This window comes from Ranitomeya imitator, chromosome 4, assembly GCF_032444005.1.
Source record: "Ranitomeya imitator isolate aRanImi1 chromosome 4, aRanImi1.pri, whole genome shotgun sequence".
NCBI lineage: Eukaryota > Metazoa > Chordata > Amphibia > Anura > Dendrobatidae > Ranitomeya > Ranitomeya imitator.
This window is the reverse complement of record NC_091285.1, coordinates 83906272-83921747: the sequence shown is the minus strand read 5'-3', so window position 1 is coordinate 83921747 and position 15476 is coordinate 83906272. Positions and strand designations below refer to the sequence as shown.

At 43.7% G+C, this 15476-nt stretch overlaps 1 protein-coding gene across 1 annotated transcript in view; it reads right to left on the bottom strand.

The window, feature by feature from the left end:
* Nucleotides 1-15476, bottom strand: part of NPM1 (nucleophosmin 1) — a 30789-nt gene that overhangs the window by 5373 nt on the left and 9940 nt on the right. Inside the window, exons 4-8 of the mRNA XM_069763857.1 lie at nucleotides 12111-12204; nucleotides 10014-10126; nucleotides 9849-9937; nucleotides 6893-6932; nucleotides 89-178 (exon numbers count right to left, since the gene is read on the bottom strand). Of these exons, the coding sequence (XP_069619958.1) occupies nucleotides 89-178; nucleotides 6893-6932; nucleotides 9849-9937; nucleotides 10014-10126; nucleotides 12111-12204 (426 nt within the window). The remainder of the gene's footprint in view (nucleotides 1-88; nucleotides 179-6892; nucleotides 6933-9848; nucleotides 9938-10013; nucleotides 10127-12110; nucleotides 12205-15476) is intronic.

Below are 15476 nucleotides of genomic sequence, written 5' to 3'. Positions count from 1 at the left end.
ACAGCCTCATCAGGCACTAAAGCCATGGAGTCATGTATATAAGCTTGTATTGTGAAATCTGGTTACAGCGCCATTACAAACCACTTACTTTTGGAGATTTGGCTGGAGTGGACGGTTCAGAAGCTTTTCCATTGTGACTGGACTTTTGAGCAGATTTTACTTTAGTTACTGGAGCAGGCTGTAAACAAATAGTTAATAGTTTACTTTTAACATTTTTAGTAAAATCTAGACAGTGGAATATTTATTAAAAAGGTTGGATAAGCCCAAGCAACGGCTGAGTTATCAGTTAGATATGGCAGTCATATGGCTGTTCCCATGGTATGGAATGAGCATAGACATGTCGACCGTTAACTCTGCAGTTTACTAGCTTTTACTTCTGCTTTTCAGTGCATTGCCAGGGGCATCGGCCGCCTTTGGCGACAGAGCAGCCAAGCGTGCAGTTAATAGACAATAGTTTTATACTGAGGAGGACTACGCCTCCAGCCACAATTATTTCTACAGCACCCCTTGTGGCTGGGCATGGTAACCCTGGAGCAGTTCTCTAACTCCGATCATTGTTAGTCCCCACAATTGTTAACCTATGTCAATCTCTGAAAGCAGCATTTAACACGCACATCAATACCTCCACCCATCGGTGCACCCGTGACGTGATCTTGGTTCGCCACTGGGTTGTCATGACAGTTGGGGGTCAGCTGCTGACCCCCGTGCTCGCCATTACGGCACTCCTTTGAAAACCTGCCTGTGGCCATGCTTTGAAGGAGACCCTGATTATTGCTATGTGCAGTGATGCTGTGGCATCACTGCATGTAGTTCAAGTGATTGGACGAGCGCATCTAAGTTCTTTAAGGGGCGTACCGGAAAAAGCAAAAAAAAAAGTTTAAAAATAAAAATTCACATGAAGTTTTGCCACGTTTAAAAAAAGTCAAATCAAAATACAACAATCCAATCGGTAAGCACCGTAAACTGGAAAAAACGTAAGCGACAAAATTACTTTTTTGTCGCTGCAGTTACCCAAAAAATGCTGTACCACGTGATCAAAAAGTCACATCTATCCCAAAATAGTACTAAAAAAAAAACAAACAAAAAAAACAGTCTAAGGCTACGTTCACATTAGCGTTGTGCGGGGCAGCGTCGGGCGCAGCCGCGGCGACGACTGCGTCATGCGCCCCTATATTTAACATGGGGGGCGCATGTACATGCGTTGTCTTGCGTTTTGTGACGCATGCGTCATTTTGGCGCAACTGTCAGGGCGCAGAGGACGCTGCATGATGCAGTTTTTTCTGCGCCAAAAATCATGCAAAAATGAAAGCATGCGTCACAAAAAACTGCGTTGTGCATGCGTTTTTTGCATGCGTTGTGTCGCCGACGCTGCCCCGCACAACGCTAATGTGAACGTAGCCTAACACTGCAACAAATATCAGAGCTCCATCAGACAAAATAAAAAGCTTACAGTCCTTGGAAAATGGCGGCAACGCAGATTTTTTTTCCCCACCAAACTAATTTAACACTGGACATGCTCAGTCTCACCATAATCGTACTGATGAGAACCATAAAGCGAGGTCATTTCTACCACAAAAAGTACACTAAACACGATCCCTAAAAAACAGTCAGAATTGTGTTTGTTTTCACAATTTCACTCTTAAATTATTTTTCTCACTTTCAAGTACAACTTGTCCCACAAAAATAAAAGATTATAAAGTACTTTACACGCAAATGGAAAAGTATATTTTATTTGTAAGGCCAAAAAATATTTCGGTCCTTTTTCATACTGATTGCAAGGTATAGATAAGGTTCCATATAATGTGGCGCGCTGTGAGGCAGTATCTGCGTAATGTTGTGCATTCCTGCCTTTCACAGCACCACATTAATAGAGCCCTGCCTATTCCTTGTAATCAGTTTGAAAAAAGCCCATGAAAGGCAGAAATGTTCATTTGCTATGAGCGCCACCTGCTGGGCAGCACTCATTGCTAACCGGCTATGACAACCAAAGGGGTCTGCTGCAGACCCCAGGTTAACATGCTAAACTACCGTCAACCCGCAGTCATGTGACACGGTCATGTGGCACGATCATGTCAAATGCCAATGTCCAATTCACATGGGCACTTAACAGGTTAACAGCCACGGGTGAATTGCAATTCCACCCGCAACGGTTAGGGGTGATTACTGTCAAATGTAAAGGAAAATTCCAGTCTACTGCCACTGTTTGTAAATCAGTTTCCCCATGTTCATAGCTGGACATGCACAATACTGTAAACCATTACAGTACATTTCAGTTGATAAGTAATCATGAGAATACTGCATCACCGATCTAATTCATACTGCAGCCCATCCTAGTCACACGTCAGGATGGGCTCCAGGCTGAAGAAATGCAACTCAGACCCGCTTCTTAAAGGGAACCTGTCACCCCCAAAATGGAAGTTTAGCTAAGCCCACCAGCATCAGGGGCTTATCTACAGCATTCTGGAATGCTGTTGATAAGCTCCCGATGTATCCTGAAAGATGAGAAAAAGAAGTTCGATTATACTCACCCAGGGGAGGCGGTCCGATCCGATGGGCGCCACGGTCCGGGGCCTCCCCATCTTTTTACGATCACTTCCTCTTGCCTTCATGCTGCGGCTCCGGCACAGGCATACTTTGTCTGCCCTGTTGCAAAGTACTGCAGTGCGCAGGCATCGGGAAAGGTCAGAGAGGCCCGGCGCTTGAGCCCAAAGTACGCCTGCGCCGGAGCGTGAAGACAAGAGGACGTCATCCTATGAAGATGGGAGGCCCCGGACCGGATCGTGATGCCCATCGGACCGGACCGCAGCGGGGACGCCCCTGGGGTGAGTATAACAACCTCTTTCTAATTTTTCAGGATACATCGGGGGCTTATCTACAGCATTCCAGAACGCTGTAGATAAGCCTCTGATGCCGGTGGGCTTAGCTCAACCTCCATTTTTGGGGGGTGACAGGTTCCCTTTAACTGACCAGAGCTGTCAGTCAGCGACCCAGAGCACAGCTGTCACATGATGAAATCTCTCCCTCGCTGAGCACAAATGGGTCATCTCCAGCTTCATCCTCCTCGGTTCTTCTGTTGGGGACAGCCAGTCTCTGTGCATGGCTATCAAGCCGTCAGAGGAGGAAGCTGGAAGATCACCTTGCCAAGTATAACGCCAGTTAAAACACTTCACATACAGCAGGTTGAATTATACAAGGCGCTCCATTTCTCGGATTCTGAATCCCATCAAAGCAGAAAAATGTTACATCTTAGGGCCCCTTTCCATTTGTGAGGAAAACGGACGAGTGCAATCCGATAAAAAATGACATTAGTCATAGCTCCCAGGCTTTCTAGGAAAGTTCCCACGATCTATGAACAGCCAGCAGAGGGCGCCTCACCGCAAATGAAGCTAAATATAGCTCATTGATGTATATTTAGACTCATTCCCAGGGGTTTTGCAGCGAGGAGTAGCATTGCATTAGCAAAGCTCCTGGCTGCAAAATGTTTTAACCCCTTCAGAAGGATTTACATCGTTGGACTTTACAGATCTGTGGAAGGTAAGTATATTGTTGGTTTATTATTTTTTTTTTGTCACAGAACGAGGGTCTTCACTGAGTGGATTGGGCGTTAAATAAAAAATTACAACAACCTTTGTTTTTATTTCATTAAAATAATTTTTAATAATGTGTGTGTATTTTTTTAACCCTTTCTTTCAATTGGATTAATAATGGATAGGTGTCATAATTGACGCCTCTCCATTATTAATTAGGCTTAATGTCACCTTACAATTGCAAGGTGGCATTAACCCTTCATTACCCCATATCCCACCGCTACACGGGAATGGGAAGAGAGTGGCCAAGTGCCAGAATAGGCGCATCTTCCAGATGCGCCTTTTCTGGGGTGGCTGGGGGCAGGTGTTTTTAGCCAGGGGGGGCCAATAACCATGGACCCTCTCCAGGCTATTAATATCTGCCCTCAGTCACTGGCTTTACTACTCTGGCGGAGAAAATTGTGCGGGAGCCCACGCCAATTTTTTCCACCATTTAACCCTTAAATATAATAGCTAGAACGCCCAAATTTTGCATATACACACTACTAACATTAGTAGTGTGGAATATGCAAAAAAAATGGTGATATGAGATGGTTTACTGTATGTAAACCAGGTCTCATATCATGTCGGGTTTGTGAAGGAGAAAGCAAAAGCCGGTAATTGAATTACCAGCTTTAACCCCTTAATGACCGCCAATACGTCTTTTAACTGACCTGAGATATAAGAGAATAGCCTCCCCATACAGATGACAATCCAGCATCTGTTGGTTGTACACTATAGCTGACAACTTGCTGTATCAGCCACGATCAATATTTGCACCTTCTAAATCTGTTTAACCCCTTAGATGCTGCTGTCAATAGTGACTACATCATTATAAATGGTTAAAAGTGTGGGGGCTTCTTCTTTATCCCAATTGGTGCCCTCAGATCATGATTTTGTTGTCCTGATGTTTGCGATGGCAATTCATGACCAAATAGTGGCCTTAGAGTCTGACGGCTATAGTAATCTGTTTAGAAGTTAGCAACATTTAGGTGGTAAAAATACACATTTTCATTTCTGTCATGCCACTTTGCATTAATTCCTGTAAAGCACCTGAAGGGTTAATAAACTACCTGACAGCAGTTTTCAATATGTCTGGGGGTGCTGTTTTTAAAATGGTATCACGCTTGGGGGTTTCCCAATATATGGGACCCCTAAAGTCACTTCAAACATGGATAAGTCCCTAAAAAAATAAATGTGGTAAATTTCTTTGAAAAAATGAAAAATTGCTGCTACATTTTTAAACCTCCTAAAATGCTAACAAAATAAAATAACATTTTACAAATGGTGCTGATGTAAAGCAGACATGTGGGAAATGTTATTTATTAATGGTTTGCTGTTGTATGACTATCTGGATTAAAGGGATAATCATTCAAATTTTGAAAATTGCTAATTTTTTAACATTTTTCTCAAATTTTTTATATTTTTTATAAATAAACACAAAAAATGTTGAACTAAATTTACCATCATAAAGTATAATGTGTCACGAAAAAACAATCTCAAAATCACTCGGATTTGTTGAAGCGTTGCAGAGTTATTACCACATAAAGTGACACTGGTCAGATTTCAAAAATTTGGCTCGGTCACTAAGGGGTTAAAGCTATCTAGCGCTGCATTAAATATAAATATATATATATATATATATAGATGTCTCCCTGACATATATATATATGTATATATACCTATTCTATGTGTATATATCTACTCTAATCTAACCTGTCACTGTGATTTTACTGTACTCTGCGCTGAATTACCGGCTTTTCAAAGGAGACCCGTGCGTAAAAATCGGACAGCAATACGGATGTCATACGGATGTTGCGATAAAAAAAAAAATCGCATGACACTCGCATGGCACTCGCAGACGTTACATCAGTTTTTTCGGTCCGTAAATCGGACCGTTTTTTTCTCACACAAGTGGAAAGGGGCCCTTAGAAAGAGAAAATCTTAAGATCAAAATAAAAATAACTAAAAGGATTGTCAAATGTAATTCTTAAATACTTTTAATTGGGCAAATCACTCATTTTGTCTTGGGAAGTAATCAATATAGCTAAAATGTCTGCTGCCATTACAGAAGCCTGCATCATCGTGTTAAAGGGAACCTGTCACCCCGGTTTTTCAGTACGAGATAAAGATACCGTTAAATAGGGCCTGAGCTGTGTGTTACTATAGTGTATTTTGTGTACCCTGATTCCACCCCTAAGCTGCCGAAATAACTTACCAAAGTCGCCGTTTTCGCCTGTCAATCAGGCTGGTCAGGTCATATGGGCGTGGCAACATCGCTGTATCTTCCCCCAGATCTTGCATATATTTCCGTTGGTGGCGTAGTGGTTTGCTCATGTCCATCTTCTGAATCCACTGGGCAGGAGAAGAAAAAACGCGCGATCGGCGCCATTTCCCTGGTGACCTGTGGGGGCGGCCATCTTCCTGAGGCCGCGCGTGCGCATATGGAGTCCTCTGCTGCCCGGGGCTTTTCCTGAAGTTGAGATGCGAACTCGGCTTCAGGAAAATGGCCACCGCGATCTCCATCTGCGCACGCGCGGCATCCCACGGCCATTTTCCTGAAGCCCCGGGCAGCAGAGGACTCCATATGCACACGCGCGGCCTCAAGAAGATGGCCGCCCCCACAGATCACCAGGGAATAGCGCCGATCACGCGTTTTTCCTTCTCCTGCCCAGTGGATTCAGAAGATGGGCATGCGCAAACCACTACGCCACCAACGGAAATATATGCAAGATCTGGGGGAAGATACAGCGATGTCACCACACCCATATGACCTGACCAGCCTGATTGACAGGCGAAAATGGCGACTTTGGCAAGTTATTTCGGCAGCTTAGGGGTGGAATCAGGGTACACAAAATACACTATAGTAACGCACAGCTCAGGCCCTATTTAACAGTATTTATATCTCATTCTGAAAAACCGGGGTGACAGGTTCCCTTTAACAGGACAGGTGCCTGTGAGCTGGTGCAGTGGGAAGCATGGGAAGATGGGCTTCCAGTGGATGTTCTGTTCTAATACAGGACACATACTGAGCCTAGCCACCTCTGCCACGTCTTTCTGAACACCAGCTAGTGGCTGCTGAGCTAGAGATGGGGTGGAAATGTGTTGTAGGTCATAGCAGCAGGGCTCAGGCAGGTTTCTGTCAGTGTAATAAAGAGGTCATTGTAAATTTACTGAAATACCCAAAATCAAATTAATTTTAGCTTTTCAACTTTTTTTATATGAATTCTGGCAAATATAAAGGTGCACAACAGTCACCAACTTCTCCAGTGTCCCATGGTATAATGTATTAAGTCTATCTTAAATTCCATATAAATTGTAAATACCTTTTTAACTGGCGTTTCTTCTTCATCTTCCTCCTCATCCCTTAAAAACAAATAAATGTTAAGATCAGACTAAAAAAAGCCTTTATTTCAAGTGATTAGCAGTATACCACAATACAGCAGGTCGCTGCATTATGGAGGGAAGGTAGAAGGGTGCAGCCTGGAGTCATTATGATGTACTCCAATACCAAGCAGTGCCCCACAAAGCAAGCATATAAGAACGAGAGTCATTACAGTAGCCTGGCCTCGGGGGAAGGAGATAACCATGGCAGCCAAGGGCCTTCTGAAGATTCATGGGAAATGGCAATATTCACTACATGCTCCAAACATCGATTGATGCATTTATATTCAAAACATCCATTTGTTCTTCGATAGAAAAAAGTGCACTTGGCATCAACGCATCCGTAAAATTGCCATGCATCAATATGTAAAATTAACCCTTACTCTCTTAAAGGGAACCTGTCACCCCGTTTTTTGAGATTGAGATATAAATACTGTTAAATAGGGCCTGCGCTGTGCGTTACTATGGTGTATGTAGTGTACCCTGATTCCCCATGTATGCCGAGAAATACATTACCAAAGTCGGCGTTTTCGCCTGTCAATCAGGCTGGTCTGGTCAGGTGGGCGTGTTCACAGCGTTCTTTTCTTCCCCAGGTTTCCGTTGGTGGCGTAGTGGTGTGCGCATGTCCAAGGTCCGGATTCCCTGTGCCCACGTGAAGACACAGCGCGCGATCTGCGCTGTCATTCCTTTCATCGGTGCGGGCGGCCATCTTCCTGGGGCCGCGCGTGCGCAGATGTAGTGCTCTGCTGCACGGGGCTTCAGGAAAATGGCCGCGGGATGCCGCGCGTGCGCAGAAGAGATCGTGGCGGCCATTTTCCCAAAGCCGAGATGCAAACTCGGCTTTGGGAAAATGGCCGCCGCGATCTCTTCTGCGCACGCGCGGCATCCCGCGGCCATTTTCCTGAAGCCCCGTGCAGCAGAGCACTACATCTGCGCACGCGCGGCCCCAGGAAGATGGCCGCCCGCACCGATGAAAGGAATGACAGCGCAGATCGCGCGCTGTGTCTTCACGTGGGCACAGGGAATCCGGACCTTGGACATGCGCACACCACTACGCCACCAACGGAAACCTGGGGAAGAAAAGAACGCTGTGAACACGCCCACCTGACCAGACCAGCCTGATTGACAGGCGAAAACGCCGACTTTGGTAATGTATTTCTCGGCATACATGGGGAATCAGGGTACACTACATACACCATAGTAACGCACAGCGCAGGCCCTATTTAACATTATTTATATCTCAATCTCAAAAAACGGGGTGACAGGTTCCCTTTAAAGGTGTTAAAAAAAAAAAAATCAGTGCCTAAAAACGGACTAAACACTAGTGGACTTTAGTTACAGTGGCAGGAGCAAAGCATTGGCTATGGGGAGTTTTTTTTCTTTCCAGAGCCCAAACTTTGATTTTTACCATCAATATGGTCGTGAGGGCTTGTTTACGGGATGAGTTATACTTATGAATGACACCATTGATTTTACAACATAGTGTACTGGAAAACGGGTAAAAAAAATATTTAAGTATGGCGAAATAAAAAAAGGTGCAATCCCACAATTTTTTTTTTGTTTTTTTTTATTTATTATGTTCACCAAATGCTATAACAATTCTACGATTCCCCAGGTCAGTATAAGAACTCTGATAAACATGTATAGGGTTTTTTGTTTTTAAACAAGTGGTGATGAATGTCTTTAAAGTTTGTAAGAAATGTCGTTATTTTCCAAGACACACAGCATCTCCATTTTTTCGGGATCTGGGGCTGGGTGGTGGCTTTTTTTTTTGAGCGCCGAGCTGACATTTATTTTGGGGTAGATACAATGTTTAGATCAGTCATTATAGCATTTTATTGCAAGGTTGTAGTGACCAAAAAAACTTCTGGTAGTTCGATTTTTCTTTTACTGTTACGCTATTTACAGATCTGATTAATTTACTTTAGATTTTGATCGTGTGTTTCTAAATGCAATCATACCAAATGTGTATTTTCTTTAATGGGGCAAACAGGGTACGATTTTAACTTGTTTTATTTTTTATATTTAAAACTTTTTAGTTCTCTAAACTTGCTCCAATCGTTTTTAGGAGATGAAGCTGTGATCATCTGATCACCTTATGCGACACATAGCGGGGCTTCAGCACTGCTATTGAGGATTCACAATAACTGGCACAGGGGTCTTTAGCAGACACCCGGCTGTTGCGGCATCCCAGCAGCTCCCCATCCTGTGATCACATGATGGGCGGATTTATGACGCACTTCCAGCAAGCGCAAGTTAAATGCCGCTGTCCGTGATCGACAGCGGCATTTAACGGGTGGATCTCTGATCTGCCCGTGGCTGTTAAGAGGCACACGACCGCTGATCGGATCATCTGTAATGTGCAGGGAAACATTTGGACTCAGCGTCAGAGCTTGCATCAAAAGCATTAACATGACCTTGGATGTACCTATACGTCGAATGTAAAAAAAAAAAAAAAAAAGGATCAGTTTTTTTATAATGACATTTGGGGGTGTCAGTAGATCATCTGGCTTGTTTTCTGGGTGGTAACGTGGAAAAAATTGAAGTAAATTTGTGACAATACAACTGCATCCAAATTACCATAAACTGCAAAGGATAAAAAAAAAAAAGATGAAAACGCAGTAAACTGATTTGTGCACAAGTGTATAGTATGTGAGGCGACTACCCAGTTAACAAGTTTCTTCCCCAGTATATTCTACGTAAACACTTATTTGATTTATTTTTTGATAGTACAAGCAAATACACGGAGTATGCCAACTATAGTATGGTGATTATCCACAATACTACACTGCTTACAGGGTCAGTCTCAAACAATTTGTGGGCTATGAGCAGTCACAACGTACATAAAACACTTCGCTTATGTTCAATCTTAACACATTTAGGAATTATGATACTTACTCATCATCATCTTCATCATCATCGTCATCATCCTCATCATCATCATCGTCGTCATCATCATCATCATCCTCCTCTAATTTTATCTTTTTCTATTTAAATCAAACAGGTGGTTAGGTTTTGTACAAGCACAATAAAAGGGCGACTAAAAATTGAACACTACCATACCTGTGGGAGCTTAGATGGTAAAGCAGCAGGCCGTTTCATATTCTTTGCAGCTTCTGCATTTTCTTCCTCCTCTTCATCTTCCTCTTCATCTGATGAGCCCAAGTCTTCTAATGCTGAAAACAAAGTGCTAAACCCATGAAGAAAACCATTTTCTACACAACTAATGGCCAAAAATTAGGAACTTTAAACAATGACTCCTGTTGCACAATTGTGAAAGTTGGTAGTACTTTAGGATTTCATGCAAACCTATTTCGATTGTTAAAAATTGCCAATTTGTTCAGATTGAAGAATAAAATTTAACCCCTTTCCGACATCAGGCGTAATAGTACACTGATGTCGGACTCCCTCCTCCCTTTGATGTGGGCTCCAGCGGTGAGCCCACATCTTTCCCGGTACATGTCAGCTGTTTTGAAAAGCTGACATGTGCCCGGAATATGAGCAGGTGGAATCACGATCCACACGTGGCTATTAACCCGCTAAAATGCCGCTGTCAAACGCCGACAGCAGCATTTAAAAAGCGCTTCCGGCCACCGGGCTGGAAATCCACCCACCGGTGACCCCCGTCACATGATCGCTTGTCACCGGTTCATTGGCATGACAGCCAGAGGTCTCCTGCAGACCTCTATGGTTGTCAGTGCTGGCATGCTGTGAGCGCCACCCGGTGGTCGGCGCTCATAGCAAGTAAGGCTACATACAGGTGATCTGATCATCGCCTACATGTAGCAGAACTGATAGAGTTGTGGCAGCGTCTAGCCTCACATGGAGACGATTGAAGCATGCCAAGAGTAAAAATAAAATGTTTTTAAAAATATATATAAAAAAATAAATATAAAAGTTTAAATCACCCTCTTTTGCCCCATTCACAATTTAAAAAAACAAAAAAAACCTACACATTTGGTATCGCCAGTCAGAATCACCCGATCAATTAAAAAAGGATTAGCCTGACCGCTAAACGACGTAGCAAGAAAACAGTCAAAACACCAGAATTACTTTTTTCGTTGCTGCAACATTGCATTAAAATGCAATAACTGGCGATCAAAAGAACGTATCTGCACCAAAATGCTATCATTAAAAACATCCGTTCCGCACGCAAAAAAAAACCCTCACCCAACCAGAGATCATGAAAAATGGAGACGCTACAGGTATCGGAAAATGACGCAATATATATTTTTTTTAACAAAGTTCGGAATTTTTTTTCACCACTTAGATAAATTTAGACATGTTTGGTGTCTATGAACTTGTAATGACCTGGAGAATCACAAAGGCAGCTCAGTTTTAGAATTTAGTGAACCTAGCAAAAAAAGCCAAACAAAAAAAAAAGTGTGGGTTTGCACTTTTTTTGCTATTTCACCAAACTGAATTTTTTTCCCCCGTTTTCTAGTTCACGACATGGTAAAACCAATGATGTCGTTCAAAAGTACAACTCGTCCCGCAAAACAACAAGCCCTCACATGGCCAGATTGACCAAAAAAAAAAAGTTTTGGTTCTGGGAAGGAGGGGAGCAAAAAATGAAAAAAACAAAACCAAAAATATCTCTGGTCGTTAATGAGTTAAAGGGGTATTCACAAATTAGAAAATTCTACTTCACCTATACGAAAGGGGATAACGTCCTGGTTGCTGGGGGTTCAACTGCTGGCACTGCCGATCCAGAGAACCAAGCCCGTGTGAATGGCACAGTAGTCGATCATGCACAGCTCTGCTCCATTCATTTTTATGGATGAGTTGAAGCTGAACCAAGAGCAGCGCTCTGCTATTTCCACCATCCCTTTTAGAATGACTAGAGTGTCAGAGTGCCTGATCGACCACCGCTAAATCCACAAGGGACTCTTCAGAACCTTCGCCTTCAGTATTGGTGGAGGTCACCACAGTCGACACCCAGTGATCGCAAAAGTTATTCTTTCATAGCTTTTAATACTGAGAAAAACCTTATAACACGTGTTTTGCCCAATGATCATTTTCTGTATCTAAACTAAGTCAGCATTTTAGACTAATTTCCAGTGATAATTCTTGTTTTACACCCAAGTGAGAATGTAATTTGTTAATTGAAATTTCATACCCCTTTGTCCAAAGGAGGAAAAAATATTGCAAGCTACTTACCAACAAGATGCTGCCCACTGACATATACAGGACCGGATCCAGACTTCAGCCGCAAAGTCACAGGGGGTGTAATTTCAAATCCACCAAGAGAAACCTAAAACAGTTTACAAATGATTATGACTTTCACTGTAGCATTAGGCCAGCAACAGATTTAATGATGCCCCTCAATTATATAAGCATGCTCACTAACCCATTGATAAAGACTACATCTACTTTATTACAGTGCAGGACTCTGCGGTATAATGGTGTTTCTAAATCAAGATCTTTGCTGTTCACCCTCAGAACAGGCCATGTCCTGCTGCTCATAGCTAGTCTTCAGTGCTCCCATACTGCAATTAACACAAATCTTTGTGTAACTTCTTTAAGGCTATGTGCACACGTTCAGGATTTCTGGCAGAAATTTTTTGAGCAAAACTGTACATTTTCTGCAAGAAATCCGCGTGTGTTTTTTTGCGGATTTTTCCAGAGGTTCCCAATGCAATAATATAGCGGGAAATCCGCAAAATTAATGAACATGCTGCGTTTTTTACCGTAAAAAAAAGGCATCATGTGCACAAAAATTGTGAAATGCATTCTAAATGATGGGATGCATAATGTATGCTTTTTTTCGCGATTTTATAGCGGAAAAAAAAAACGCGAAAAATCTGCAACGTGTGCACACAGCCTAATAAGCAATTCTTTCTGGTGAAATCACATTTCCTTTTTTTAGAAAAATAAAGGTTTGGGACCTGCAAGCTGCCTTGGATCCACGAGCACCTGCCAAGACATTATGTTTACGTATTTTGGTGGTATGTATAAATGACAAAATAATTTTCCAGATTAACTCATTTAACCATTAATATCTACTATATAATTGTCTAAGGGTCACTTCCGTCTTTGTCTGTCCGTCACGGATATTCATTGGTCGCGGCCTCCGTCTGTCATGGAAATCCAAGTCGCTGATTTGTTGTGGCAAAACGCCCACAACCAATCAGTGACGGGCACAGTCCGCCCCCAAAATGGCCGCTCCTTCCTCCCCACAGTCAGTGCCCGCTCCATACTCCCATCCAGTCAGCCCTCACAGGGTTAATGCCAGCGTTACCAGAACACGGTGTAACGCACTCCATTAACACAGCTATTAACCCTGAGTGACCAACTTTTTACGATTGATGCAGCATCAATAGTAAAAATATCTAATGTTACAAATAATTTAAAAAAAAAAAAACGTTATTCTCACCCTCCGACGTGCGCGCTGTCCTCAGCAGTGCAAGCTGCAGATTTCCGTGCCAAGAATGCTATGCGAGAAGGACCTGCCATGACGTCACGGTCATGTGACCGCGACATCATCACATGTCCTGCGCTCATACCAACCCTGGGACCGGAAGCTGCCGCGTGCACTGCACACAGGCGCCAGGACTACAAGGGGCCCTCGGAAGGTGAGTATGTTTATTTTTTATTTTAAGTCTTTTTTAACCTGGGGCAACATACTACGTGGACGGGCAACATACTACGTGGACGGGCAACATACTACGTGGACGGGCAACATACTACGTGGACGGGCAACATACTACGTGGACGGGCAACATACTACGTGGACGGGCAACATACTACGTGGACGGGCAACATACTACGTGGACGGGCAACATACTACGTGGACGGGCAACATACTACGTGGACGGGCAACATACTACGTGGACGGGCAACATACTACGTGGACGGGCAACATACTACGTGGACGGGCAACATACTACGTGGACGGGCAACATACTACGTGGACGGGCAACATACTACGTGGACGGGCAACATACTACGTGGACGGGCAACATACTACGTGGACGGGCAACATACTACGTGGACGGGCAACATACTACGTGGACGGGCAACATACTACGTGGACGGGCAACATACTACGTGGACGGGCAACATACTACGTGGACGGGCAACATACTACGTGGACGGGCAACATACTACGTGGACGGGCAACATACTACGTGGACGGGCAACATACTACGTGGACGGGCAACATACTACGTGGACGGGCAACATACTACGTGGACGGGCAACATACTACGTGGACGGGCAACATACTACGTGGACGGGCAACATACTACGTGGACGGGCAACATACTACGTGGACGGGCAACATACTACGTGGACGGGCAACATACTACGTGGACGGGCAACATACTACGTGGACGGGCAACATACTACGTGGACGGGCAACATACTACGTGGACGGGCAACATACTACGTGGACGGGCAACATACTACGTGGACGGGCAACATACTACGTGGACGGGCAACATACTACGTGGACGGGCAACATACTACGTGGACGGGCAACATACTACGTGGACGGGCAACATACTACGTGGACGGGCAACATACTACGTGGACGGGCAACATACTACGTGGACGGGCAACATACTACGTGGACGGGCAACATACTACGTGGACGGGCAACATACTACGTGGACGGGCAACATACTACGTGGACGGGCAACATACTACGTGGACGGGCAACATACTACGTGGACGGGCAACATACTACGTGGACATGCATATTCTAGAATACCCGATGCGTTAGAATCGGGCCACCATCTAGTATATAAATATATGTGTAGTCAATACAAAGGACTTGCACATGACTTATTCCTTCCTAAGACCATATTAAGGATCGGGGGAACTCATTACAGGTGGAAGAAAGGCGATTCTGACAGCTAAATAGGAAAGGGTTCTTTACAGTTAGAGCAGGCAGAATGTGGAATGCCGACCACAAGAGCTCGTAATGGCAGACAACAGCTTTTCAGAAAGGGCTGGATGATTTCCTCATTGACTATAACCCACAATGTTATATGTAATTTAGTGACAAAATGTACAATTAGTGGAGAAAGATTGAAAATGATGGACCAATGTCTTTCAACCTATGTAACAAGTGGAATAACGAATTCCATGCCTCAACACGTCCAATTATCCACCACCCTTGGATCCTTCAGACGGAACCTGAAAACCCATCTCTTCAGGAAAGCCTACAGCCTGCAATAACCATTCTGCCGCCTCATCACCCGAGCTGCAACACCCCCGACCTTCTGTCTCTTCCCCCATTATCCTGCAGAATGTAAGTCCGCAAGGACAGGGTCCTCTCCCCTCTGTACCAGTCTGTCACTGTAAATTTGTTAACTGGTAACGATATCTATAACCCTGTATGTAACCCCTTTTCTCATGTACAGCACCATGGAATTAATGATGCTATATAAATAATAATGTCACAAATCAGCAGTATTTAAATTACATTGTTACTGTGCCCTAAAAAAAAAAAAAAAAAAAGAAAATGTATCCTTTTATCAATAGGACAGTAGATATCTTGTTGATCACTAGGGTCAGATC